This window comes from Camelus ferus, chromosome 14, assembly GCF_009834535.1.
Source record: "Camelus ferus isolate YT-003-E chromosome 14, BCGSAC_Cfer_1.0, whole genome shotgun sequence".
NCBI lineage: Eukaryota > Metazoa > Chordata > Mammalia > Artiodactyla > Camelidae > Camelus > Camelus ferus.
Genome location: NC_045709.1, coordinates 24,263,266 through 24,290,885, shown reverse-complemented (window position 1 = coordinate 24,290,885; position 27,620 = coordinate 24,263,266). Strand labels below are relative to the sequence as shown.

The following is a 27,620-nucleotide window of genomic DNA, read 5'->3' as shown; positions in this document are numbered from 1 at the left end:
ACACTGCTGTGTTTCGTTCACGCTTATTCTTTTTTTTGCAAGGGGACGGTAACTAGGTTCATATACTTAGTTACTTTTTCGGTGGAAGTACTAGGGATTGAACCCAGGAGCTCGTGCCTGTGAAGCACGCACTCTACCACTTGAGCTATACCTTGCCCCCCTCCCTCCTGAGGCTTATTCTTAAGCTTAAAAATCCTTGTCTTAATTTTAGGAAGATACTTCTTCACTTCAAAGTGTCTTCGTCTAAAGCTGCCATTACTATTTTAAAGTAAAATTCCAGGCACTAATAACATTTTGAATTTTTATAAGACTGAAACCTCTATTTTCTAGGTCAGGTCGACTTTCTCCTGAATTCTCTCATTTATGAATATTCCAGTATTTATATTGCTGAGTTTTTGGCCTAATCATTGACCAGTGCCGGTGGACGGGAACATGGAAACATGCCGCTGGTCACTGCCCTTTTCGCTTTAGGAAGACAGCTTTGCTGTCACCAGCCCTGTGACTCTCTCACTGTCGATGCAGAGTGGGAGGTCAGCAGGAGGGACTGGCCGCCTCCATCACTCCCCCCGTCTGTTTATGCAGGAAGCAAGCGCATGCCTCCTGCGAAAGTCCTCCGATTGCGGAAGTCCTCCGATTGCTGTCTGACGGAGAGGTCTGACCACAGTAGTCCCAAGACTGACTGGTCAGGTTACCTACTTAAATTTGGGAACACTGCTTGCTTGGGTCTTAGTAAGCATCACCGAAGTCAGAAGTGGTTTTTACCCAAAAGCGATTGTTGATGCTGTTCACCAGAAAATATGCATGATGCAGAGATGGTATTTGTTCATTAAAATACTTTTTATTATGTAGCATTTGGATACCTTTTGATCTTTTTGCTGACCATTGAGTGTGTCAAACTAAAGGAAAAAATGAGGTGCTGTTTAACATTGACTTGTGTGATGTGGTGCAGACCTTCATTTCAGGTGGACTGAAAATCCACAGCTGAGGCAGCTGCTGGTCTGCCTTGAGCTTTGATGATTGATGTGATGTGACCCAGAGGAGCCTTTGCTGGACTGTTCCAGCAGCACTTTACTGCTTTTACCTTTCTGGTAGTTTTTTCAGGGATAGCTTTTTTCAGTAAATGTAGAGTGTCTTATATGGGCCAGACCTTTAAGTGCTCAGTTACCCAAAGATAGACTGTATCTTTCTTTCGCTCTTGCGGGCCTTGCTAGTGGTGTGTGATCTTACTTTGAGGTGGCACCATGTGCTAAGTGTTTTGCCTTCTGCCTTTCTTTTAAAATAATTTTTTATCAGTGTATATTCTAACCAGCAAACCAGTATGTTTTTTAATGATTACCTGTGTACCTACTACTTAGCTAAGAGAGAGTTTTGCCTTTATTATAAAATTTGCCTGAGGTCAGCCTTTTTTTTTTTTTTAGGGATAGCTTTTTGAAATACTGGCTACCAAATAATAAACATATATACCCTTCCAATGTAAAATGAATTAGATTTGCATACCCAAATGAGTATTCTTTTCAAGAGTGTACATTTTGTGAAGTAACCACTTATTCCGGTAGTGCCATAGCCCAAAATGGTTTTAATTTTCTTCTTTTGGAATTGTCTTCATAAGAATTTAAATGTCGTTCAAGAAAATTAATTTCTAGTGACACCTCCTTTTTGTACTGAAAAGAGGCGTGGTGGTGGTTCTGCAAGTACAGGAGTGCCTTCCAGGAGGGTTTGCTTGCTGGTCGCACTTGGACAGCTCGTGTTTTCCTAAGCAGGTCACCTGGAGGGAGTGACCCTGGTGTGTGCACTGTGCATCTCACAAAGGTGTCGCCACTTTGTCGTCACAGCCCGTGTGTGGTCAGGGAACATTCCTGTGGACTGGGGTGTACCAGGGCTCATTTACTAAAAGTGCTTAGACTTGTGATATGTGTGGTTTTAATTGGGGGGGGGGGGCTGTGGTTTTTTTTAGTTATTTTTAGAGTTTTAACACGAATTCCTTTCCATCATCTAATACCCTTGTCCGATGGCAGGCAGTGACTGTTCGTTGGGAAGGAGCTGATTTTTGCGTCCTGACTGCCAGTCTGGCCAGTTATTCCAGGGCTGGATCCCCCAGTGCAGCTAACCTGCCGGTTCGTTTAAACTACGGCTAACTAATAATTTTACACAATGGTGTTCTGATGCCTAAAGCCAAATTGACTGTATCGTCGTCTGTTTGCATCCACCCATTTATGTTTAAAACCCACAGGTTGTGTAGCTTTCTTGGGAGTAGTCCAATGACCAAGGAAAAATCCTTTTTCGAAGCTGCTTGCTGAGGAGCCAGCACTGGAGCTCCTCGCAGATGGCTGAGGAAGAACGAGAAGCGTAGGTGGCCTGTCCCGTATGGGGACCCATCACCCTGTGGCAGTGACAGCGGCAGCAGCCACCACACGGGGCAGGTGGCGTTGCCGGAGGCCAGGACGCAGCAGGGATGAGAAGAGAGTGCTCTCGGGGCTTGGAGGCTCAGTTTCAGGTTTGAAGAGGGGACACTCCCCTGAAGATCTTTTTTATTTACACGAGTTAGAATTTTCAGAATTTTAGAATTCTTTTAAGTTGTTTTACCTGATAAAAGGGATGACTCCAGCCTCTTGCTAGTAATTATTTCATGTTCATTCATTCAGAAAAATCCATTTTTAGTATGTCAGTCACTGGGCATAAGCAGAGTAGCTGCGTCCCTGCCTTTGGAGCGCTCAGAGCCCGGGAGGGGCCCGCGGGTGAGGGACAGAGCTGTGAGTGTGCTGTGCGAGGTCCGAGGAAGGAGAGTGACTCCCCAGATAAGCACCAGGGTGACATTACAGAGGACTCGCCACCTGGCTGAAGCCCCCAAAGACAAGGAATTCGGGATCTGTGGAGGGGAGGCAGGTACAAAGATGCAGAGTTGTGCCAGAGCACAGACTTGGAGGGTGAGAAGTGCCCGAGCACTCAGAAAGGAGAGAGAGAGACGGAAAGGAGAGAGAGAGACGCTGGGGCAGCAGGGGAAGAGATGTGTATGCAACTGGTTTGTATGCGGCTGTGTTTAAACCTGATCGTTTGGTCAGGAGAGAGGCCAACAGGAGTTTGGAGGGAAGTCATGTGATGAGACTGATGTGTTAGGAAGGTGATTTTTAAAGAACTTTTAGGAAAACTTGGACATGTAAAACTGCAGGGACTGTACCGTGAGATCTGTAGTCACCGCCCAGCCCTGGTCACTGTCATTATGGGCCGTCCTTCCCTCTGCTGGCCCGCTCGCCCTGTCTGCCGGCCGCAGTGCTGTGAGCCAGGTACCGGGTGCCACGTCGCTTTACCCTGCGGTACTCTGGTCGATGACAGGCGCCCTGAAAACACAACCACTCTACCATGATCACACCAAAAAAAGTTTGCACTTGTTTCCTAGTATCTTCTAATATCCAGTAATGCGTTGTTTCCCCCAGGTGTCTGAATAAAACAAAACAAAACACATCTTTTTGTTGATTTGGTAATTGGGATTTGAGAAAGGTCTGCACACGGTGCTTCACTGATGATCTCTGAAGTCTCTCTTAATCTATGACAGCTTCCTCCCCTAACCTCCCATTTTCCCATCTTGTTTATGTGATGAAGAGACCAGATTGTTTTTCGGTAGGGTTCTGCATATTCTGGGTTTGGCTGAGTACCTGGTGTCTTTTTACATGTTCCCCTGTAGCCAGATAGAGAGGCATGATTCTGTGGGTTTATTTATTTTGCAGGAGGTCGACGGGTGCAGTAACACATCAGAAGCACATGTCTGGTTGACTCCCTCCCAATGAGGTTCCTAGGACCGCTGATACTGGGAGCTTTCAGTCTGATCTGTCGTTAGAAAGTCCTCGCGTTTCATGTGTGGGGTTAGGAGCCACTGATGATCATTGCCCAGAACCATTGTTTCATTACAGGTTGGAAACTGGTGATTTTCTAGTTCTGTCTTTCATTCTGCCTTTGTTACATTACGGGCGGGAAAGACAATTCCGAGATGCTGTGGTCCTGATTGGAATGGGGAGACCACTGGCAGGAGAGGGGAGTTGCTGAACCGAGGTGGTGAGGTTGGGGAACTGACCCCCACAGGACCTGTGACCGGGCGATGAGGGGAGTGCAGCCAGAGGGGCTCCCATGACTGCTTTGGGGACCTGGATAAGTGGTGGTGGTGTTTAGGGAACAGCTCCAGTTTTGAACACATTACACTTCAGTTACTTAAAGTAAAAACATCCATTTTGTTTGGAAATGAGGGGGTCAACACTAATTTTTAGGAAAATGGTTTTCAAGAAGATGGAAGTCAGTTGTAAACTCTTTAGGGTTGAGGGAAATGGAGAAAGTAGAGACTCTTTTGCAGAACTTGCTTGAAACAAAGGGGTCGCTGTCGAGTGAGCCCTTGAGCGAGCTGCACACTTCGCTTTTGGTTTCCTCACCATATGTTTCACAACCGCTGAGCCCTTCCTGCAGCAGGGCCTGCGTCAGTAGCAGCAGCCCAGCAGGGCTGTTCTCGTTCACAGCCGGTGTGTAGCGCCACCATGTGGGTGTGCTGTGCCCTGGGGTCCCAGAGTGTCCTTGCGGCCCCGTCCTCCGTGCGTTTAGTGGCCTGCCTTTCCATCTAGCGCACTCCAGAGCCTTTTGCCCCCCTTTTTTGTGTTTCGGCACATAATCCTTTTTTTAAGGTTCAGGCCAGTTTATAGGTTCTTCAGATTGGAATTAGATAAATGCTAATTAACGTTAAGTCACAAGTAGTATTTTTCTAATTGGAATTAGTTTATTTGCAGACTGAGTGTAGACATCCTGGCACGTGTATTATGTCGATCAGGTGTGCGACTCAGGAGATGGGCCATGTGTCAGTCATCTCATTGCTGACTTTAAATTAGCATTATATGGTCCAGGGAGGCCCCGTTATTTTTTTCTCCCTTTTTAAAGGAACATTTTTCCCTTTTAAAATAATATATAGCCTAATAATTAATTTTTGAGATTGTGAGAATCACTTGTTCCCCAACAGACTCTCAGCCTATGATTTTAAAATACTTTGATAAATCTTGCCTTAATTAGGTATTACTGTGGTGGTTGCAAAATAATGACTTTTCTAATTGTGTTATCTGTATTTTTCAGTTTGTATCCTACAAGGACCAGTTCCTCTTTCCCCTTAAATTTTGTTAAGTGTCAGTGCACTCGTGGAATCTTTATTTAACTACTGTTGTTGTTTATGTTGATACTAAAACGGTTCCACGGTTGGCTTGTGGGAGCCCCTTCCTGCTTTGGGCACGTCTGTCTCCTGGAACAAGGTGTCCGGGTCACCTTGTGCTTTCCTGCTCCCGCCCTGGCAGCAGCCGTTTCTCCAGGGAGCCCTGATTCGTGTGGGAAGAGATTAACCAAGATGTACTTACTGCTACTGGGCATCATTATTTCTAGGCGCTTTGTAGACAGGGCTAAAGGAAGAAACACACGTGTACTTGTCCTAAGTCAGGTCCCTACGAACGGCTGCAGTTTCAGCCCCTCCCTGTCCAGGTTCTCCTTTTCCACCGTAGAGCTTTTTTCTCTCAGACTTCATCTTTTTGCCTGATACCTCAGATTTTTTATTTTTCTCTACTGTTTTGTAGAAACCAGAATTCGGCTGAGTAAACTTGAAGGTCTGATTGGCTTTATTCAGGATTCAGGAATCGGGCATCATCCCACCTAAGGAGCAGAACGGTGCTCCCTGGAGTGTGTGATGGGGAAGGTGTTTGCTGGCGGAGGGGGGGAGGACAAGGAGTGGATTGTTTCCAGCCAGGCCACCTTCCCTTAGGGGGAGGCCAGGCTCTTACAGGGAGGTCACCTCATTAGTGCTGACGGGAAGCTCCACCCTGATGGGCTAGAAGTTCCACTCCTGGGAGAGGTTAGGCAGTAGGTCCCCCTGGGGGAGGGCTGGTGAGGGGGATGCTGTCTTTCTGGGCTTCTTACTCTTCTCCTTAGTCTTTTTTTCTTAGAACAACTTAGTGAAATACTCTCCTTATCATTTTCTGCTGCTTATATTTATAGGAGATTATTTTTTCTGGACTTTTAGAAGGCAGAGGAGGAGAGCAAGATACTTTTTTTTAGCTTCATGGCTCCTTAGCAGCCTTCTTTGTTGTTTTAATGAAGGTTAAAAAAATACAGCCTTTGACTGTGCGAGGGTCTTCCTGGCTCTGGTCTCACTGGCCACCACCACTTAACGTCTGCAGCTCCGTTCTGTCTCTGTGCTCCCTGCACCGCTTTACTTGGAGCCTCATCTCAGCAATCTGTCCTTGTGGTGAACTTTGCCCTGGGCGTCCTGGCGGGCACACCAGCAGGTCACTTTAGAGAGTCCCGGGGGCCTGGACCCGCCTGCACCCGGGGACCCACAGCTGCCCCTCACCCTGACCCGCCAGACTTTGTAGCAGTTTCTCCCATTTTCCTTGCTGCCTTGCTTCCTGCTGCTTATGTTTGGGGCCCACTGGGGTTCCTGGCTCCTTAGTTTTGCTGTAGATGTTGTCGGGGAGTTGGGTAAGTGCCGTAGGGAGAACTTTAAAAATACGTCTGTCTCTCCTTCCCTTCTTCCCCCTACCCCAAGTCATTTAGGAGAAGAGGGTTTGTGGGAATGGGACCTGCAAATGCTTCGCGTAGTCTTTTTGTGTCTGTACAGATACTTTATTCTTAATGGGGTTTTGGGGCTTTTTTGGTTTTGTTTGTTTTTAAAATGGGAAGAGAGATTTTCCAGAGGAGCGATTTCGGGTTGTAACTCAGGCGACATCCGCTCGGGCAGCGAGGCTTCGGGCAGTCTCGCTCCTGCACGTGTAACTGAGCTGCACAGCGAGTGTAAGGACACTCGGGAATCCAAAGGCTCAAAGGACCTTTGTGTTTGGATTTGTAACCACTTTTCCGGCAACAAATAAAGTCTGTACAGATTATTTCCTTGGTGTGTTTAGAAATGTTGAAGTCGGAATCGTGTACAGCCCCAAACGTAGCAGTGACTCTTACTGCTCACATCTGCTTTCCTTGGAACCTACAGCGGCGCCAGCATTTTCTGGCCCTCTGTGTTCATCTGTTCCCTTGAATTGACACTTATCGCCACCAAGGCCTATTTGCTAAATCAGAAATAAAGGTAATATACAGCTTCAGTTTAGGTAAGTAACTTTAAGGAGTTGAGAAACGGGGGAGGGGGGGGACTCCTACCAGATTTTGTTAGTCCTGCTTTTCAGAAACCTTTTAAATTACTACGTTAATGAGTATTTACATCTCTTTTATGCTTTATAGAGACTGTCCTTAAGTAATGACATATTCGAGGCAAACTCTGATAGTGATGAACAAAGTGAGACCAAAGAAGAGACTTCTCCGAAGAAGAAGAAGAAGAAGCTGAGGCTTCGAGAAGAGAAGAGCCCGGACGAACCGAGGAGGAGGAAGGCGAAGACGGGGAGACTGAGAGACAGGCCCAGGCCAGACCTGGAGGGCTCCTCCGAAGGGACGAAGAAGAGAATTCTGGAAGCCAAAGAGGAATTAAAGGAACCCAAAAAGCCCAAAAAAGATGATACGAAAGAAACTAAGGAGTTAAAGAAAGCTAAAAAGGGTGAAATACGAGATTTAAAGACTAAAATAAGAGAAGATTCCAAGGAAAACAGGAGAACAAAAAAAGAGAAGTGTGCTGAATCTCAGCTGGAATCGGAACTGAGTGCACAGAGTGACTCCCCGCTTCCGGAGGAGGACAGTGAGGGCTTACTGTCTGACGGCAGGGAAGAGAAGCCAAAGGTGAGGGGTGCGAAAGACAAGACGGGACCAGATGCAGCACCGGAACCCGGCTTTGAGAAACAGCAGGACGGCTCGGTCAGCGCTGATGAGGATGATGTCAAAGCCAAGAGGAGAAAAAAGAAACTGAGAAACACCGAGGAACCTAAAGAGAGCAAAAAGCCAGAAAACAAGAACCTTTTCTTAGAGAAGAAAAATATACAAAAAAAGCCAAGGAATCAAGACAGAGGCAGAGGTAACGCAGAGCTAGAGAAACAGATGCCAGCGCCCGCGCAGGAGAAGCCCCGGCTGAGTGTGGAGGAGAGGGGACCCGGGCCCGCCGGCTCCCCAGGGCAGGTGGGAGGGGTTCCCCGGGGCAGGTGGGGGGAGTCCCTGGGGCAGGTGGGTGGGGGGTCCCGTGGCAGGTGAGTCAGGCCCAGAGGGCAGTTTGCTTTGATGCAAGGACCATGGTTTAAATCTTGTGGAATCCAGAAATGTTCGGGCCAGGCTAGCGCTCCTTTGATTGGTCAGGCAGCTTCACACGTGATGAAGAGGAAATGGTGGGGCACAGGCACACCTTTTAAGTTTTTACTGCACTTTGCAGATACTGTGTTTTTTTTTACAGATGGAAGGTTTGGGGCAACCCTGTGTTGAGCAGGTCTGTTGGCACCATTTTTCCAACAGCGTCTGCCCCCTTCATGTCTCTGTATGACATTTTGGTAATTCTTGCAATATTTCACACTTTTTCATTATGACTGTTTGTGATGGTAGCTGTGGCCAGTGATCTTTGATGTTCCTATCACAAGAAGACTATGGCTTGCTGGAGGCTCACATGAGGGTTAGCATTTTTTAGCAGTGAAGTATTTAATTAAGGTATGTATCTTTTCTTAGACGTAGTGCTGTTGCACACTTAATGGACCACAGTGTTGTGTGAACATGACTTTTTTGTGCACTGGGAGGCAAAAGAATTGTGACTCGCTTTATTGCAGGGGTCTGGAACTGAACCCACAGTGTCTCTGAGGTGTGCCTCAGTAAGGAGGTCTTCTGTCATTAGAGACTTAATAGAGGAAGAAATTTCTCTCCACCCTTCTAGATTCTTCCAGGAATTAAACTGACAGGAGACAAATTAACAGGATAAAAATTTTTAAAAAGGTTGATAACATGTATTCATGGGAGAAACCCAGGAAAATGGAGTAACTCTGCAAAATGGATGAAGCCCTGACCTCAGATGCCATCCTCAGCCGAAGACAAAAGAGGCCTTGAGGGCGGGGAGTCAGTTATTGGAGGTGACCCAGAAAAGCACCATGAACAAGGGGGAAGTTGTTACTTCAGATCTAAGCCCTTGCCTTCTCCGTACACAGAGATTTGGGAGACAGCCTTACGAACGGCAATTCCCCTCACACGGCTAAAGGGTGACTTCTGCCTGGTGGTCAGAGCTTTTGCCATGCCTACTGTTTCTTAGGGGAAAACCGGCTTAGAATAATGAGTACGTGAGGCAGACACATGTTGGGTGGCAGATTCTGCTCCCTGTCGTGTCGCCTGACTGGTGAGAGGCAGTTACAAAAACTGGAAGCCATCCAGCTTCTGTCTGTCTCCAGACCTGCCTCCTTTCTGACCGACTACAACTGGAAAACCAGCTGCTAGTCTGTGAGCGGCAGTCAGGGTGTTCAGAGGCCCTCGGGCGGGGCGGGGCATCGGGCGGGGCGGGGCATCGGGCGGGGCTCACAGCCCATCAGCTCCCTTCACGAGCTCTTCACGCCGGGTGCTTTCCCCGCCGTGTTAAGAATGTGCCGCCTTTTACGTGAGGAGCGGCACACAGAGTGCACTAACCTCAGTACTGTAGTATTTGCAGAGGCACGTTTAAGTAGTTTATCCCACTATTTTAAAAATTATTTTTATATGTTTTTTCCAAGTAGATGTATTTTCCACATTATGAAAAGATTGATATATGCAGTATCTATCAAGGGCTATAAAAAGTAATTTTTTTTCATCCATTATTCCTGTTTTGTGGGTTTACCTTTAGGAAGTCAGGTTGAAGGGGGAAGGAAGCTATGTGTACAGAGATGTTTACAGCAGTGCTGTGTCTTCACCAGAACTAGAACTGTGCCAGTCTGTCTAGCCCGGGGGAGGTGGTGGAGAAAATGTCATAGGTAACAGCTGCGGACTGCTGTATGCCCACTGGAATATCAACTATGAGGTTAACACAGCAGAAATAGAACAGTTTACGAAATACTGTGGTGAAGAAAACCATCCGTACACGTAAACACAGTGGTGTGAAAATATCTTTGCAATGTAAAAAAATAACTTTAAACAACAAAATTATCTGTAAAATTACAGAGCTCAGAAGGGAATGTGGAGAATTAAAAAACAGCCATGTTTGGTTAGTAGGATGGAGGTGAATTTGGGGGGAATTTTATTTTTAATAATAATATTATTCAAAGAGAGTGAGGAAACTTGATGTTGACTTTTGAATGTGATCGTTTGTAAATTGTCCAGGTTGAGGGATACACTTGACTGAGGGAGGACATGGCTGGTGTCAGCACTGCAGCCTGTTGTCCAGCTTTCTGGGTTGGTAACGGCCGTCTGTTCTTGTATTGGGCCTTGTGTGTGTCTTTTTTAGGAGAAAGAGACCAAAAGAAATGAACCCAAAGAAAAATACCAGAAGAAGCATGATTTGGACAAGGAAGAAAAAGGCCGAAAAGAGCCCAAGTCATTGAAGGGTTAGTGTGAATACTGAGCTGCACCATTTACTTGCCTTGGTCTTTCGCAGGAGAAACCTAACTCATCTCAAAACAGCCTCTCTCTTCTGGCGTGCAGAGCGGAGGGCTGGAAAGGCATCCCCTGGGGAGTCCCCTCTATTTACCGGTTATCTTAGTTGACTGCATAAATAGTTTACGTTATTAATATAATCAGCTCCCCCCAGCGCCCCGCCTTCCCCTTCTCAGTGCTCTTTTCCCCTCTGAATGTGAGGTGGAATTCGTTAGCTTCAGGGGCAGGAAGTTTGGACAGAAGGGTCAATAAATCTCTCTTTTTTGGTGGATGCTGAGACAAACTGCCTTAAGTATTTACTGTGTTCAGCTCTGTCATTTGTGTAAATACAGTACTGAATGTACATTTTGATCACTGCAAGACAGTGTCATCTGAGAAGCAGATCTGAGAAGCAGAGTGACGTCAGCGCTGGAACAAGGGCTTTTGGGGCTGCTCACCACCGCAGATAGTTTAGCTCCTGTAGCACAAGCGCTTGGAACACATGTTTTCTAAGAAATGGATAACTTCGCGTGGGTTTTCTCCCCAAAGTGGTGTGTAGCTGAGGTAATACTGAGAGTAAGTCTGGGCTCGGCCTCAGCGCAGACTGGCAGTAAGTCGGGGGTGCGTCTGGGGAGCAGGGGTGCTGCTTGGCTGCCTCGGGGGACTGCAGTGAAGAGAGTGTTCAAAGGAATGGAAGTTTTAAGCACCCGTTACTCTTCAGCAAGTGCTTGGAGCTTCAGAGTATTGTAAAATGAGAACTTTCTTCCTCTTGAGTATCTTACCTGTCAGTTTCAGGTACATTTTTACTGTGAATGCTTCGTCTTAAGCTGCTGTTCATTAAATGCATAACAGCACCCTGGAGGGTCTGCTTTTCAGTGTCCCTGTAATAAAACGTCCCTGTACCCAGAGTCTGTATAGAGGTCTTCCTCCTCTTGTTCCCCCTCTATTTCTGTCTGTATCACAAGCGTCAGGGGCAGTGTCAGCAGGTGCACGGCGTGTTCACACCTTCGTTTCTCCCACTCACCTCCAGAGGGCACTTGTGCACGAGGTTAAATCGGGAGACTGCAGCAGTCGGCTCCGCAGAGGGACAGTGGGGGCACGGCGACAGTTCTGCTCCCTAGTGGGGCTCCCCATCCTCAGTGGGTCTTGTCAGAGCTGGCACAGAACACTGGACTAACAGCCATTCACTTTGGGCGTCCTTTCTAAATACTGAGTAGCCAAAGACCAACTGAAACAACTTCATGGCTGTGATAGTAAATTTGATCAGGCTTTATAACCAAAGAAGTAGTAGTAAAAATTAAGAAAATACCTATTTTTTAATACTAACCCAATTTTTCTTTAGCAACAGAAATTTGTGGCTCATATTTATTATCAATTTTATTTTTTCACTAGCATTTAAGGAAATCAGAAATGCATTTGATTTATTTAAATTAACTCCAGAAGAAAAAAATGATTTTCCTGAGAATAATCGGAAAAGAGAAGAAATAACACCAGACTGTAAAGTCACAGAAGATCACAAACCCAAGGAGAACAAGCAGCTGCTTAAAGAAAGGAGAAACACACGAGATGAGACAGACACGTGGGCCTACATAGCTGCGGAAGGTGATCAGGAGGCCCTGGACAGCGGGGGCCACGCGGATGAGACTAGCGGTGAGTGGGTCTGTGCTCAGGGCACGGAGGGTCTTCAGGGCTGGGCACGGAGGGTCTTCAGGGCTGTGCATGGAGTCACTTCTGCCTCACTCCTTCCCCACTGTCACTCTGATCTCAGGTTGGAGGAGAGTCTTTTCAAGGCTCCTGAATAAATACCTTTTTACGTTGGAGACTTAAAAGTTTTTCTGTCGTTTCTAAATTGACCAAACAGATACTTTCTGAATTCCTTTAGTACGCTCAGCACGTTTAGAAACTGAAGGTTTCTGGTTTGCTACCTTACCTCTTGCCCAGCAGCCTGCTTGTGAACCTTACCAGATTTCTTTTAGAAAATGACCAGATACAGACTTACTTGTATTCCTCCTTTTAACTGCAGTAAATAACACTTATTAAGTGACGCTCCAGGCACATCCTCTGCCACTGAGTCTAGAGGCAGAGCCTCTGTCTTCCAGAGCTGCCCTAACAGACCCGCCCACAGGTGTTGTACCTGCTGCCTGGGGTACCTAGCGCCCTGGATCCCAGGGCTTACAAAGCTGGAAAAAAGCGAAGCTGACAGGACATTCTTTTAGGATACACGTATTTATGGCAAAACTTTTTAAAGAGAGTAAAAGCAAATGACAGACCCCTGCTGTGCCAGGGCAGGGATGGACCGTGTCCTGTGCTGCGTTCGCAGAGGCTCACCCCATAACAGAACATGCATTCTTTAATATATGTCTAACTTTTTATTTACAATAAAGGGGAAAAGTTAAAACTACCAGATGCTGAGGAATGAACAGAGTGAGCGCAGGCTTTTAAGCCAATGGCTTCATTAATAGCAAACTCTGAGCTGAGAGTTGTGGGTGCACATGCCTCAGTTGCTGCAACAGCCGTGCAGCGTGATTGTCTGTCCTGCTGTGTGGACAGTGGCTCTGCGTCGTCACGCTGCAGTGGGGGTCCCCTGCCCCATCCGTGCGGGTGTGTGGGTTCATGCAGTTGCTGCACGCTCCCTTCTGAGTGCTGGCCGCTTTTAACTGAGCACTGCCGCTGTTCAGAAAGTGAGGTGAGGACTTACTCAAGGCTGGACATGTCCCGTGGTGCCCCGGAGACGTACTGTTTTCTGTGACGGAATGCTCTTAAATCCTCGAACCCTACCGTCAAACATTTGTGCTTCTCACGTTTCAGACCAGCGCCGTCATCTTGAGTTGCCCCCAAAGCCCGTTTATTGCACCACCACTGGGGCTTTTCCTCCCTGGCGTTGGCGAGCCCAGGACCGACGTGCTGGCGGTGTGTTGGCGGGGTCCCGGGAGGGGAGGCTTGAGCTCAGGCTGGAAGAACAGGTCTGGTTCGCATACTGAGAATGCACCTCAGCTGGCCCTGCGTGGGCCCCTCAGGTGTGGAGGGCTGCCTGTGTCCAAGGAGAACAGCCAGAGTCACAGGTGTTGGAGATTCCTCTGTCTGAATCTCTGATTCCTTGCTTCCTTTGAGCTGCTTAAAATTGGTTGCTGTTTTGCAGTTAGCAGGATACCTGTGTATCCTCATGCCTGGGAAGCATCATGACATCTGAACTGCCAATCAGAGAGACAATCCGAAATTCAATTAAGGACTCGGTTACATGATGACATGTGTTAAAAGCATGTGTGACACTTTGGTTATGACACTGTGTTTAATCAACAGCACTGTATTTTTTTTAGTCCAGAAAAACGCATCTTAGTAAGGTTCTTCTGTGTTCCAGATGGCAAACAGCAGATTGTGAGCTTGGGCATGGATTTGCAGTTGGAATGGATGAAATTAGAAGATTTTCAAAAGCACCTTGATGGGGAAGATGAACATTTTACTGCCTCGGATACAGTTCCGAGCAGTGAGTAGTTGTGGGATTATGGGGGTCCTCTTCATGAATCTGGATGAAGAAAACTTAACTTTTCTTTTCTTTCATTTTAGACTTACTGAGGGATGCTGTGAAAAATGGGGATTATATTACTGTAAAGGTTGCACTTAATTCAAGTGAAGAATATAACCTGGAGCAAGAGGTGAGGTGGCTCTGTAAAATCTCGGGAAAGGAAGATGCAAAGTAGCTCTGTTAAAATAATTCAGCTTTTTTTCATTTCTTTTCTTAATTGTAAAAGTAATGCATGTTCACTTTGTGAAACTGAAACACTGTAGAAATGGATAGTGTAGGAAATTACAGCACCTGTAATTCCAGCCCCCTGAAGTGGCCGTTCTGTTCAGCTGTGGCCCACGTGGTCTCGTCTGCGGTTTAACCTCCACACTTAGGTTAAGTGAGTCCTCATCTCTTGTCACCTGCTGGGTTTCGTTGGTAGTTGCCTGTTTACAGCAACTGCCCATTTTTCCCTTGTTTGGTTTTTTTCATACTGATTTATGAGAGTTTTTTATATGGAAGCATATTAACCCTTCCTTTCTGTTTTGGGGTTTCTCTTTTTGAGTCTTACTGCTTGGAGGGGATTTTATTCTTAGGTGGTTGGATCTGTTGATCTTTTCTGTATGGCTTTTGAGTGTCCTGTCTTGCTTGGAAAAGACTTCTATATCTTCTCTAGTTTTCTTGCTCTAGTTGTAGATTTGGGGGGTGAGCCCTTCGGTGTTGCAGTTCAGAGGTTATTGGGATCTTCATTAAACTGGCATGAAATACACAGACTAATATGGCTCAGAACTGACGTTTTTACACTTTGAGTCTTCCGTCCAGGAACGTGATGCCTCTGCACTCATTCAGCTCCTCATTCGCTCCCCTAAGCAAAGCTGTACGGGTTTCCTTCTTCATAGAGTTCTTGTACATGTATTTCAGGTGTATTCATAGTATCTTACAGGTTTTAAGTTATTTTACTGTGTCACTGGGATCCCCCCACACACAGTTCTTGCTGGTTATCAGGGTGGTGCTGCTGTCATCTCTGTGTTGTCTCCAGTCACTTTGTGAAATTCTCTGCTCCATAGTTGTGAAGTTACTTGCCTTACATGGTCTGGGTAGAGTTTCATCATCTGCTAAATAGTAACTCTTTGATTCCTTTTCCCAGTATTTCCTTTTGTGGTCTTACAAACTTGGTAAGTGTGACTTGAGGAGTGAGACGCCGTCCAGTTCCGTGCCTGATCTGGATGGAGTCCTCCCGTCGGGTCTGAGGGTGCCGGTGGACTTGTCGTGCTGCTGGCCTCTTGTGGAGAGCCTCTCTCTCACAGCTTCCTTTCTTTCTTTAGCTGCTTAAGTTTTTATCAGGGATGTATGCTGGGTTTGTCCCGTGCTTCCCCACTCTACTTTGATAGGCAGCTTGGTCTTTATCAGTAAAACAGTAACTGCAGGGAACTCTCTGAAGTTAGAAGTTTTTTCTTCATTTAACGTGTTTGTGGTAATAAGATACTCTGCACGTGAGAGGAGGCGGTTACACGCTCGTCTCAAGTTCAGTGCTTCTGCCACAAGGAATGCTTCTGCCTTTGTGTTCTCTCGGGTCACTGCAGACTTTGCTAAACTTTCAGATTATAGCCAGATTAATTCACACTTTTGGAATTTACTTTTATCAAACGGCATTTAATAAATTGGTTTTCTCATGTGGTGAATGCTTGAACTAACGCATGGGAATTTTAGCTGGTAATTACCGTTTAATCTTTTGTCAGTCTTGTGTAGTTTTCTCTCTACTCAGAGCACTTTAATTTCTCTGCTTTGTGACAGCCTCTTAGAAACTAATCAGATCAGGGTCCTGTTTCCTTCTCTGAACTTTCTTCATCCTTCGAGCTCTCTCGCTCACTTCCCGACAGTTAGATTTACAGAGGCCAGCGTCTGTCTAATACGCGTAGCATTCTTTCTGACTTGTAAGCAGCAGAAGGGACTTGTGTGACGGTTAGGTGTCATTTCAAGCCTTATGTCTTTGGACCAACTAAAGTGTGTTTCACCCAGAGCACAGGAGACTCTCGGACCTGAAATGTGATGCAGATGAATGAGCACCTTTGCCATTTCTGTGACATCAGGGTTCACTGTTCTTTGTATCATGCAAAGTGTGAATCTGCCTTCAGAACTTAATCTGTGGATTGTAAAGTAACACATAGGAAAAAAATCCTTAAAGTTTTTAGTTTCTGATTGTTTGTTAGGGTACTTTAGTGAAAAGCCCAGAGATGCAGATGTGGAAATCCATGTACTTTAGCGATCTCACGTTGGAACATCGTGAATGAGAAGACGTAGTTCTGAAGCTTGTCTGATTAGACACTGACATGTTTTTTCACATACCAACCCGATCAAGGATTCAAGTGGGATGACCCTGGTGATGCTGGCGGCGGCGGGCGGGCAGGACGACCTGCTGCGGCTGCTGCTCAGAAAAGGCGCCAAGGTGAACGGCAGGCAGAGGAACGGGACCACCGCGCTCATCCACGCCGCTGAGAAGGTCGGCTGGGAAACCAGTCCTATCCTTGTCTCATCGCAGCTCGGCCACGGCTTGTCGTAACGGATATATTTCTGATGACAGTCGTACTTTGTAGCTGAATTTTCAAAATATAAGTTGTCTAGTTGAAAGTGATTTCTATTGGAAAAGAACCTCTAGTAAGGTTACTAATATTGATCTCTTTCTTAGACCTTTTTAAAGTCTTCTGTGAGTAACGTGTTCCCATGTGGAGAATTGACACGCAGAGAGGCTCTCGTGTCCAGGCTGCTGGCAGACAGTGTTTTGAGGCTGCACGTGGGGGCCGGGCGGGGGCGACTCCCAGAGCCCCCAGCTCTCGCCAGCCTGCTTGGGAGTCTTTTTCCTGGTGGCCGAACATTTCAGAACATCTAAAAACATCTTTCTTTGAAATAATTCTGGGAATTAAGTTTGTTTTTGTTTTTGTTTCTTTAACAGAACTTTTTAACTACAGTGGCTGTTCTCCTGGAAGCAGGAGCATTTGTGAATGTGCAGCAGAGCAGCGGGGAGACGGCTCTGATGAAGGTGAGAGCCCCTCGTGCAGGGCTGCAGTCGCGCAGAGCAGGATGGCCTGGGCGCCAGGCCGTTGGATATGAGCTGGAGAAGCGGACCCGCAGAGCAGCTCAGCTTGGGCCAGGGGCCTCGGGCTGGGTGCGGAAGGAGGCTAGGCTGAGCCGGAGCAGTGAACCTGGCCGGCAGGGCTGAGGGCAGTGGTTGGGACCCCGCGTGAAGGAGAGCGAGGTATGTTCCCCGCCCCCGCGCTCGGAGCTGCGTGTGCAGAGGGTTGAGTGGAAGGTGGGGGCTGACCCTGTGGCAGCTCCAGGTTTCTGGCCAAGATGCTGTTAGCACAGAGCAGGCCCTGCCCTGAGTGTGGGTAGCATGGCGGTCCCTGTGGGGACCCCCTCCCGACGGACGCAGCTCTGTGTGAGCGGCTAGCCCGAGTGGGCGTCGGCCTGCGGCAGTTTCTAAGCCTCTTTCACGACAGGGCGGGGGTGAGGCTGGTCTCAGCTCTGCTGTTGGGAAGGCCGGGCTCACCTCATCCACACTTGAGGCTGAAACCTTGCTCACTGCTTGTGTTTCTCTTTCCTTTTTGTTGCATGGAAATGTTTGTTTTGTTAAGGAGCCCTCCTTTTGAATTTTAATTTTCCTTATGTGTTTCGGTTGCAGCATGTTTAGAGCACAGGTGGCACCCAGAGTATAAATACTGAGAAACTGCCAGGCACATGCCAGGCACAGTCCAAGCAGCAGAATCTTGGACAGTCTGCAGCGCACGAGTGGGGGTGGGGTTGGGGATGAGCACAGAAGCTTCCAGCATCTGTCCCGAGGAGCTAGCACTTTGTCCTGAGAGCAGCTGGGCGCCATCAGAAGGTTTAATCTGCAGACATCAGGGTAAAGTTTGGCTTGTGTTGTTCTAATGTCCCCATTACAGTGGGGGCAATGGATTGGTTTGCAGACTTTCGGGGAGGTTCTTAAAATTAAGTGTAACGGTAATAGGCTGTCCCGAGGTAGTGACAGTGGAGAGAGAAGTGGACAGACTCACCGAGTTTTTAAGGAGGCAGAGTTCACGGGACCTGGTAATGGAAGGTGATGCTTGGTGACCCTGTTCCTGTGTTAGGGAATGGAGGCAGCACCGCTGGCAGCTTTCCCGTGGATTTGAGCTGGAAATGCTCAAAAGATGCTTCACGTGTGGCTCTTAAGCTCAAGAGCGAGGTGGGCTGGGAACGGGGCCATCCATGAAGAGCCAGAAAGAAAGCAAGGAGGCTGAGGCTGAGCAGGAAAGACAGGAGGGGGTCGGGGCACCCGTGGTCTGGGGTGAATTGGCCGCAGGACGAGGCTGGCCCTGGGAGCCCCAAGTGGGCCATGGCAGAGGGATGGCGGTGGCTTCTCCCCAGAGGAGCTCAGGGTGTGAACTACCGCCTGAACTAGGTGCCTGTGTTGACACTTCATTTGGTTTCTTTATTTGGAGGTTTGTTCCTGACAAGCACTTTCAGTTGTTCAGGGACTTAGTGTGTTAGTTTCACTGGGTTTTAGACAGAGGCAGTAAATAAGGGGAAAGGTTTTCGGAGATGGAAGCAAAGTAGAGACCTTTCACCCCAGGAAGTAACGTGTAATTGGTGGTTTCCGGTGTGTGAGGGTGGGAGACGCCACTGCCTTACCCGCCTGTGTGAGGGCCTCACCGGTCCTGGCAGGGCTCACCCACCTGCCAACACCTGTCACGAGGACGGTCCTTCCTGCTGCCCCCGGTGTGACAACCAGGACGGTCCCGGCAGTGCCCGTGAGACATGGGTCTCGGCCTTGGAAGGGCTGGGGTCTGCTCCCCTGCGAGGTGCCCAACCCCGACTGCAGGTGCAGGTATTCGGCCTAGAAGCATCTCCGGTGACCCAGGGACCTGGTCTGCTGATCCCGTGTCCAGCCTGGCCCCCATCCTTGACCATCCGGCAGTGCCAGCCTCAGGCTTGTGAAGCATAAGTGCCGAGAACTCCTTTGTGACAAGCTGATTTCAAGGACAGGCCTGAGGTCACACGGCTGGGGATGACAGACAGGAGGGGACCTGTCATGGGGTCTGCATTGCAGCTCCCGCCTGAGATCTGCTGCATTCAGATGTGGAGCCCTCCCTGACGGGTCCCCCTGAGCAGCACCAGGCAGGCTGACACGTTCCCTGAGCAGCACTAACCCTGAGCGGGGGCTTCCGGAGGGCTGGGGGGGGGGGGGCAGTGCCCCTCTGTCCTGAGGACTCAGCCTGCACGGTTCAGTCCTGCTCACAGAGAAAGCAGAGCACAAGGTTCTCATCTCCAGGACAGTGTCCGGCCCCGGGTGTGTCCCCCGCTCAGCGCGGAGAGTGGGACAAACACTGGTGCACGGGCAGGAACGGTCACTCCTCTCCTGACACAGGCCTGTAAGAGAGGAAACTCAGACATCGTTCGGCTCGTGATCGAATGTGGAGCCGACTGCAATATCCTGTCCAAGCACCAGAACAGCGCACTGCACTTTGCAAAGCAGTGTAACAACGTGCTGGTGTATGAGCTGCTGAAGAGCCACCTGGAGACGTGAGTGTGGGGCAGTGTCCCTGGGGAGGTCCCACACATGCTCAGAGTGGACTGGGTAACGGCTCAGAAAAAGATGCCAAGTACAAGCCCTGATGGGCTTCTGGTCTCAGGAGATGACGGATTTAAGAAGTGGCGAGTGCATCATTTTTCTGCAAGTTATTGAGGCCTTGGAGGAAACAGTTAACGCTGTTCTAACCGGCAGTGTCATCTTACACTCTCAAATTGGCTCCCAGACACTTCCTTAAAACCATTTAAACTTTTTTCTAATTTAAAAATTTTTTAATTTAAATCTTAATTCTTTTATTTTTATACTTTTTTATTTAAACAACTTTTCAGATCAAGTTTTAGGTTCAAAGTAAAACTGAGCAGAAAGTAGAGATTTCCCACAAGCCCCCCCCCCCCGTCACGTCTCCACCAGAGAGTGCATTATGGCAGGTGATGCACCCATGCTGACTCGCCCCAGCACCCAGAGCCCCAGGCACAGCAGGGCCACTGGATGCTGCGCATCCTGTGGGTTTAGACGGGTGCACTGCTGTGGACCCACTTACTCATCTCTCCCGTCCCCCAGGCCTTGGAAACCACTGATATTTTTCCCACCTTTCCCAGAATGCCACAATGTTGGAATCATATACCATTTGCTCGTTTCAGATTCACTTCTTAGTGATAAAACATTTAAGTTTTCTCCCTGTCTTCATAGCCTGATAAGCTCGTTTCTTTTTAGTGCTGAATAATAATTCCATTGTCTGGACGTGACTACAGTTTATCCATTCAAGTTCGTGCTTTTTCAGATAAATTCTAAATCATTTTATTTTACTGGATGTTCATGGAAGTAATTTAGTAGCTTATTACTTAAGAGTTATTTTGGCAACACACAGCAGAAGCTTCACAGACAGTAGCTGATACAGTGAGGTGTTCACTGCTTGTCCAGCAGGGTCCAGGGGAGGGCAGCCCGGGTGGGAACAGCCACGCTTCCCTCTTCCTCATCCACCACGTAGGACGTGACTCGGGTCTTCACGCCTACAAGACGGCTGTTCCATGGCGGGTGTAGGACCTTTGTTCTAAACAGAAAATAAGGTAAATTTCAGACAAGAGATAGAAACGGCAAAGGCCAAAAAGGGGGTGCATGCCTGGTGACCCCCCTCTAGGACAGCCTTCACTGGGAGCCCAACCCAACCAGTAGTTTGACTGTGACCCCGTCTGAGGCTGCAGCCTGCCAACGTGGGAACAGTCACCGTAACGGGGCAGAAACCTTCCTGGTTTGCCCGTGGCTGAGGGCTTCCTGGGCTTTGTCTAAGTGGTGTCTGAAGGGTTCCTGGGGCTCACAGTCCTGAAACTAGAGCGTCCTGGCAAATGGGGGAGCAGATGTCTGCGCAGCAGGACAGTGAATTAGCGCTGAGCATTTTATTTGAACACTTTCCAAGCCCGGTACTGTGACTAGGCTCCCAGTTCTTGAATTTTCAGGAGAATTCCTGTTTTTTGTTCAGCGAGACGAGTATGCACTGAGCTGAGTGCGCCAGGCCAGAGGCGGGGAGGTGGGGAGGGCGTGGGGGAGGCTCGCCCCTCTGGAGCTTGAGCTCCTGCGACGAGGTGACAGGTACGACCGCGACGTGCCACGTGTCCGACGCTGAGAGGAAGCAGGGGGGGCCGTCCGTCTGGGAAGGCCCCGCTGGGGTCGGGTCAGGTAACTGTGGCTCATGGTTCTCTCCTACGTTAACAGCTTGTACTTTTTATCAGACTTTCGAGAGTAGCAGAAGAAACAATAAAGGACTACTTTGAAGCACGTCTTGCTCTGTTAGAACCAGTCTTCCCAATAGCTTGTCACCGTCTCTGCGAGGGGCCAGATTTTTCCATGGATTTTCATTATAAACCCCCACAGAACATACCAGAAGGTAAGCCTGTGTTTTCTCCCACTTTGAAGTCTGACGTTACAAACACTCTGATTTTTAGGCAGAACTCTTTGAACAAAACCGTAACAGATTCCATCATGTGAGAGCAGCTCGGCTGCTCTGGTGGAGAAGGAGCCCGGCTGACACCCGCACGACTTTGAGACGCACCAGCGCTCGTGCTGGTTTAGAAAGTACACACTTGGGTCTTAATAGTCATGTTAGTTTTTATTAGAGTTTGATTAAAATTTTAAATGTAGCTTTTAAATTTTAGGTTTTAAGATTTAAGCCCAGAATCAGTGTTTTTCCTGAATTTTATTATCCATAGTTAACAGCCTTGCCGTTTTAAAAAGAAAAAACATCTTGCACCATAGTTAAGTTTAGCAGCAAGAGATTGGAGCCTCAGTGCTGCTTCGCATCCACCTGGCAGGCGGGACTGCGGCCACGGCCACCTCTCGGACACAAATGGTGCGCGTGCTGGGCGCAGGCCACGCTGTCTCTGCCGAAAGGTGGTAGGAAGTTGCGCTCGTTAGTTTTCTTTAAAAAAAAAAAAAAAAAGATGAACCACCCATTTTAAACTGATCAGGGACAGCCACTGGTAATGCCTTGGTGGTGAGCTGTGCCGGCGCTGCAGGACCGGTCTGTCCCGACTGTCAGGGGTGTGAGCTCGAGCGGGGGCTGTGGGGCTGGGCCCCCACCGTCCACTGCTCACATGCACACTTTTGTGCGCGTGCGTATCTGCAACCACTAGAAATTGTTTCCGTTCACCTGAAATCTTAACCAAAGATACCACATCATCCTCAGAAGATCCTGGTAGGTTTTCCTGACCCTGGGTACACGCTCCTCAGCCGAGACCTGGAGGAGTCTAAGCCGACACTTGGCGAGACCTCAGGTGACCTAGCAAACTAATCAGGGTCCCTTGTGTCACTCTGTGTGTGAAACTGGAGTGTTTGTCAGAGAGGTGCCTAAGGAACCCTCTTCCTCCCCGTGGCTGGTCTGTGCGGTTGCCCCGTGTCCTCCCCACTGGGGTCTCGGGGGAGCCGACAAGCACCTCCTCCTGGTCAAACCTCAAAACAGCTTGACAGGAAAGACGAGAACCTCTGGACCAGAACCAAGGAAGCATGGTTCTTTGGGTTCTCTGGGATCTCCTTCGTGACTGGCCTGAACCAATGTCTTTGTTAAAGAATGTTTTTTATTATTAAAAGTACAGCTTATGGGGGAGGGTATAGCTCAAGGGTAGAGCATGTGTTTACTGTGCCTGAGGTCCTAGGTTCAATCCCCAGAACCTCCATTAAAATTCTTGGTAATTTTTAAAGCACAGTATGTGCTCTGCTCAAACAGTGAATCTTGCAGAATATTTGAGATCCTCAAAAGTTCAAATCTCATGCTTTTTCCTTTAATCAGAAAGTTGAGAAAAGGCAAAATAGTGTGTGGACACAGAGGTGTCCGTGGGTTTGCTTCTGTGGACACTTACACCACTAAGTAACGTAGAAAAAACATTTTTAATTTTTTTCTTGATGGGGAACCGGGGATTGAAGCTGAGACCTCGTGCACACTAAGTGCACTGAGCTGCTCTCCCCCTGAAAAAGCGTATTTTTAAAAACTCTGTCCGTGAGCTGTCATAGGATTACGTGGACTGAAAGGAGGAGGGTTCTGTGGTTTGCTAGACAAACACCAGCACGTCCTGGGGTTGGAGGCCTGCTCCGTCCTCCCGTGGGAGGGGCTCCGGGAGGTGCCATGCCAGGTGGGGATTAAAATCTACTTGCATCTCCCTGATTCAGGGTCTGGCGTCCTGCTGTTTATTTTCCATGCGAACTTTCTGGGTAAAGAGGTCATTGCCCGCCTCTGTGGACCGTGTAGCGTACAAGCGGTGGTTTTAAATGATAAATTTCAGCTTCCTGTTTTTCTGGTAAGATTTTCCATGGTTCATTACTGACAAGTACCTTCTCATCAAAAGCACAAAAGGCTTATAAATTTGTTAATCCCATAATCGTGAAGTAAAATTATTCTCAATTTACCAAGTCTTAGAACTAATGTTCTGAACATAAGTTCTTGTGGTGCAAGAAGCCTATTTTTAAATATTATGCCTTTTCATGCAGTATAATCACAAATGTTCACATAAAGAAAATTTAAGGAATTCAAAGGGGAAGAAAAGCATATCTGTTTAAGCTTCAAAAACCCAAACACAGCCACTCTGTAACAGGGCTGTGTTCTGCCTTAGTTTTAATGCATCATTTTAGGTGATAACTGTAGTATATAATTTTGATTTTTATTTATCACGAACATTTAAAAATACAGTGTACAATAACTCATCTATCAGTGGCTGTATAAACCCTTTTTTAATATAAAAATACTCTTGAAGAATGTTTGTGCATGTTTCTTTTGCCACATTGAGAATTTTTTCCTTAGGTGGGATTAAAATTGACTGGTTATAAATCAAGGGGAAAGTTAAAAAATTACAGCATGTTGCATGATAAATAAATTCAGGTACAAAACTTAAATTCTCTCCTGCATCGCTGAGTCTCAAAGGTCTCTGGATGCAGAAGTCTGTCTGAGGACATACTGACTGACACTGGGGGTCTCTCTCCCTAGGACAGCCACTTCGTTTACTCATTCAGCCCGGCCGCAGGCCTCAACAAGCTCTTCATGCGGCTGACGGAAGCACCCTCTGCCAAGGTGAGGACCTCTCCACATACCCAGTGTCACTAGGAAAGCTGTTCCTCCAGGTAGGAAGCTTTTGGGGCATGTGGCGGTGTTCCTGGTGAGCCCAGGGGGCAGTGCTGGACCCTCCAATGCCCAGTGGTACAAAGGAGCCGCAGGTCTCCCTGTGCCCAGCAGCCTGGCTGCTGATGAGGTGCTAGGCTTCGGTACGTAAGAGTCTAACGTGACAACCTAAAAATCAAATGGTCGCCAACAACCTACACTGATGACCGGTTTGAGAATTCTGCCAAGTAAGGAATGTCTTGACCTTCTGTGTTTTCCCCCTCTTCTAATCTTGATACCTGTGTGCTGTTTCTCTCTCAACAGGTTAAGCTGCTGATAGGTGCATACAGAGTGCAGCTGCAATGACCACAGAGAAGGGGACAGACTTGTCTTCAGACCTGTTTCTAAACCCGCTGGGAAGCAGTTTGGGATCTGGCACAGCTGACACTTGGTTTCATCTGTAAGCCTCTTGCATTTAAGGCCTGTCCTCTGTTACAGTCTGTGAGGGGACACGGTGGGTCTAGCATATCACAAAACAGATGTAAGTACTTGTGCCAGTGTCTGAAATCTCAATGTTATGTCCAGACTGTGTGTTGAAGTTTTTCCACAGTGTGGAATGGTACATATGAGAATTATTTAAGAAAATTAAAACTTTTTAAACTTGGAATTTTTTTAACTATCCCTGATGAATTTTTGTGTTAAAAATTGTAAAGAATCCAGTGAGTGTACACTTACATGTAAGTTACCCAAGGAAACTAATAAATCAAGCCACCTAGATTACAGAAACATGTAAAAAGAAGTTTCTGATTAGTTTTGTAATTGAGAGCCAATGAATTTCATGTACGGTCGTCCCTCAGTATCCACAGGGAGTTGGTTCCAGTAACCACACATCAATACCCCCATGTACTTTAAATCCCCCTGGATCAATCTGTACACTGAGGTGCACATACTGAGGTGCACATGCTGTGTAAACAGCTGTATAGCAAACTCAAATTTTGCTTTCTGGAACGTTCTGGACATTTTCTTTCCTGCCCTGGATATTTTCCATCCAAGGTGTGTTGAGTCTGTGGACACGGAACCTGCAGGTGCTGAGGGCAGACCACACATCTTGTATGGATGTCTCAGACCTTTACTACCTAACACCTTTTCCTGCAGTTTTCTCAATAAACACCACAGTGTTGGTCTATTTTCTTTCTGCCCAAGTCTCAGGACTTCAAAACAAGGTGGATGCAAAATGTATAGTTTAGCCCAACAATGGCTGGGAATAGACCTTCAACTGTACTGAACCCTGTGCTGGTAACTGCATCTGACTTCACAGCTTTACAGAAAAAAGAAGCAGGAACGTTAAGGGGACGGTAGCAGTACCTGGTTCGCTACACGTAAGAGAAAACGGGCTTTTAAAGAACAATGTGGAGGATACCAACACCTGTACAGGAGCACATTAAAAGAGGACACAGTGCTTATCAACAAGGCAGCAGGGCCATCAGGGTAGGAACCAAGGAGAAAGTCTGGACACAGCTCCTTTGAGAGCTTAGGCTGAGCGGTATGAAAGCAGTGAAGTCAGGAGCAAGGGTAAGATCCTTAACAAGTAAAACCAAGTTACAGGGAGAGCAGGCTGGTGGTTCTCACGGAACCCGGACATCTGGGGTGACTCGCCCACGCCGGCTCCCTCCACCTGTGCCCGACGTGCCTGTGTGCAGCTCTCTGTCCACCGTGGCCTGCAGCTAAGCTCAAGTTCTCTCCGGAAGCAGGTGCACAAGCACACGTGCCCTTCAGTCTGTTTTCCAGAGGATGCACACTCGCCCTTGATGAGGCGGGGATTGACAAGTGCAAACAGCGAATCCTCTGAGAAACAGCGGTTCCCCAGCAGCCCCTGGGCACTGCACCCAAAGGTGTGCAGACAGGCCAGGCCAGGGCCTCGGGGACCTCGTGACTACACATGCGGCCTCACCTCGGGCCAGACTCATTGAAAAGCAGTTACTACGCAAGTTTTACCTCAGTTTCATCTTAACGTGATTGGAAGTCCTCGCTCCACTTCTCCCCCGCATCTCCAGACTCCGCCAGCACACGTCGTCCCGTCCCAAGCCAGTTCTCTGGGGTGTCTAGGGGCCGCCGTTTGGGGCTCAGGTGCTGCTTTTACAGTCCCGCTCAGCCACATTACACTGACCACTTTTAAAGTTCAGCTACATGCGGAAGTCACCCCTGCCGGCCAGGCTCGGCACCCCAAAGGCTGACGGTGAGCGGCCCTGGTAAAGCGTCTGCTGTGAAGCTGACTCTGAGTAAAACCTGGGGAAACAGCCAAGTGCAAGGAGGCCGATGAGCAAAGACGGAGGGAGAAAGGAGAGCCCAGAACATCCACGGTGATGTGAAATGTAGGACGCCTCGTGGCGTATCGTATAAACCCCCAAAGTTACTTTCAACTTGTAAAACGTCACTGGTCTCACAACCACATCTTTACGAGGCCACTTCAAGGACCACTGACGGGATCCACACCACCTCCCTCCGTGCTCTGCTGACTTGCACGTGGTGCTCCTTCTCAACCAAATCTGGGATTTCCAGTCCTGACTCCCCTGCCCGGGTACAGAAGAGCCTTCCCAGTGGGCTGGAAAGTGGGAATGACACTGGAAGTTCACAATTAAAATCAGGAAACAGGCATCCTGAGAGCCCAGAGAGCCACCCCAGTCGGAATCTGAGCCTAACATTTGGCATCAGTTCGATCTGGAAGATTTCCCACCACCGTCTCTGCCTTGCTCATACCCCCCTTACCTGCCTTCCTTGGGCCAAGGTTTACGTGCTGGAACGTGGTTTTTCACACCTGCACAAATTCCTTACGAGTCCGTCCCTACCTTGGGGGCCAGGCTACCTGAGGTCGTAACATGAGTTGTAAGGGGGTTGGGGTTACTCTGCAGCGCTAACATTCCCCGTTAGCCAACAAGGGCGCCAAGGGGGCAGGCGTACGATTCAGGAGAACAAACCTGAATCAAGGGGGGGAGTCTGCGCTACTCCGGACACTTCAGACGTGGCTTTCTGAGTGTCATTACTCACGGCCACTAATTGTTTCTGAGGGCTAAGAAATTCACAAATAAAACAAGTTTTTTCTAGCTTGCTTCTCCTGTGTTAAAATAATTCCTCCCACAAGATGGCCTGACTGGGGGAGGCGGGAGACACACTCCTTGCTGGGGAACAGGAGGCGTATCTGCAGCCTGTGTTTCTAAAGGGAGGACGAGGCTCTCTGGCTGGTGTGGTCTGCATGACCTGAAATTCTCACACCACAGGCAGCTTCCAGGGCAGGAGCAGGACCAGATCAGAGTAACCAGTGAGGGGGTGAGGGAAGAAATACACTTAAAATGACACCTTCTGGGTATGTCAGGTGACAGTATACACCAGCACAACTCTGTCTGAAGGATCACACAGTGTAAGCATGTCCGTAGGATTCTGTGTCTAACTTAACAAAATAATAGGAAAGCTGTTACCCTCTATAGAAGCGTAGAAACAACAGGGGAGAAGGAGCTGGGGTCCCT

General features: G+C 48.1%; 1 protein-coding gene across 3 annotated transcripts in view; it reads left to right on the top strand.

Annotated features, from left to right (window-relative positions):
• Nucleotides 1-27,200, top strand: part of MPHOSPH8 (M-phase phosphoprotein 8) — a 40,888-nt gene extending 13,688 nt beyond the window's left edge. The window contains exons 3-14 of one of the 3 annotated variants that reach the window (XM_032496530.1): nucleotides 7,240-8,061; nucleotides 10,325-10,424; nucleotides 11,845-12,102; nucleotides 13,811-13,936; nucleotides 14,017-14,105; nucleotides 16,314-16,454; nucleotides 16,905-16,991; nucleotides 19,359-19,513; nucleotides 21,248-21,402; nucleotides 23,178-23,305; nucleotides 23,989-24,072; nucleotides 24,424-27,200. In XM_032496530.1, coding sequence (XP_032352421.1) covers nucleotides 7,240-8,061; nucleotides 10,325-10,424; nucleotides 11,845-12,102; nucleotides 13,811-13,936; nucleotides 14,017-14,105; nucleotides 16,314-16,454; nucleotides 16,905-16,991; nucleotides 19,359-19,513; nucleotides 21,248-21,402; nucleotides 23,178-23,305; nucleotides 23,989-24,072; nucleotides 24,424-24,465 — 2,187 coding nt within the window. In that variant the 3' untranslated portion in view covers nucleotides 24,466-27,200. Of the gene's footprint in view, nucleotides 1-7,239; nucleotides 8,062-10,324; nucleotides 10,425-11,844; nucleotides 12,103-13,810; nucleotides 13,937-14,016; nucleotides 14,106-16,313; nucleotides 16,455-16,904; nucleotides 16,992-19,358; nucleotides 19,514-20,508; nucleotides 21,403-23,177; nucleotides 23,306-23,988; nucleotides 24,073-24,423 lie in introns of those variants that run through there. The other 2 variants (XR_004325824.1, XM_032496531.1) reach the window with 2 other exon arrangements.
• Nucleotides 27,201-27,620: the final 420 nt, after the last annotated feature.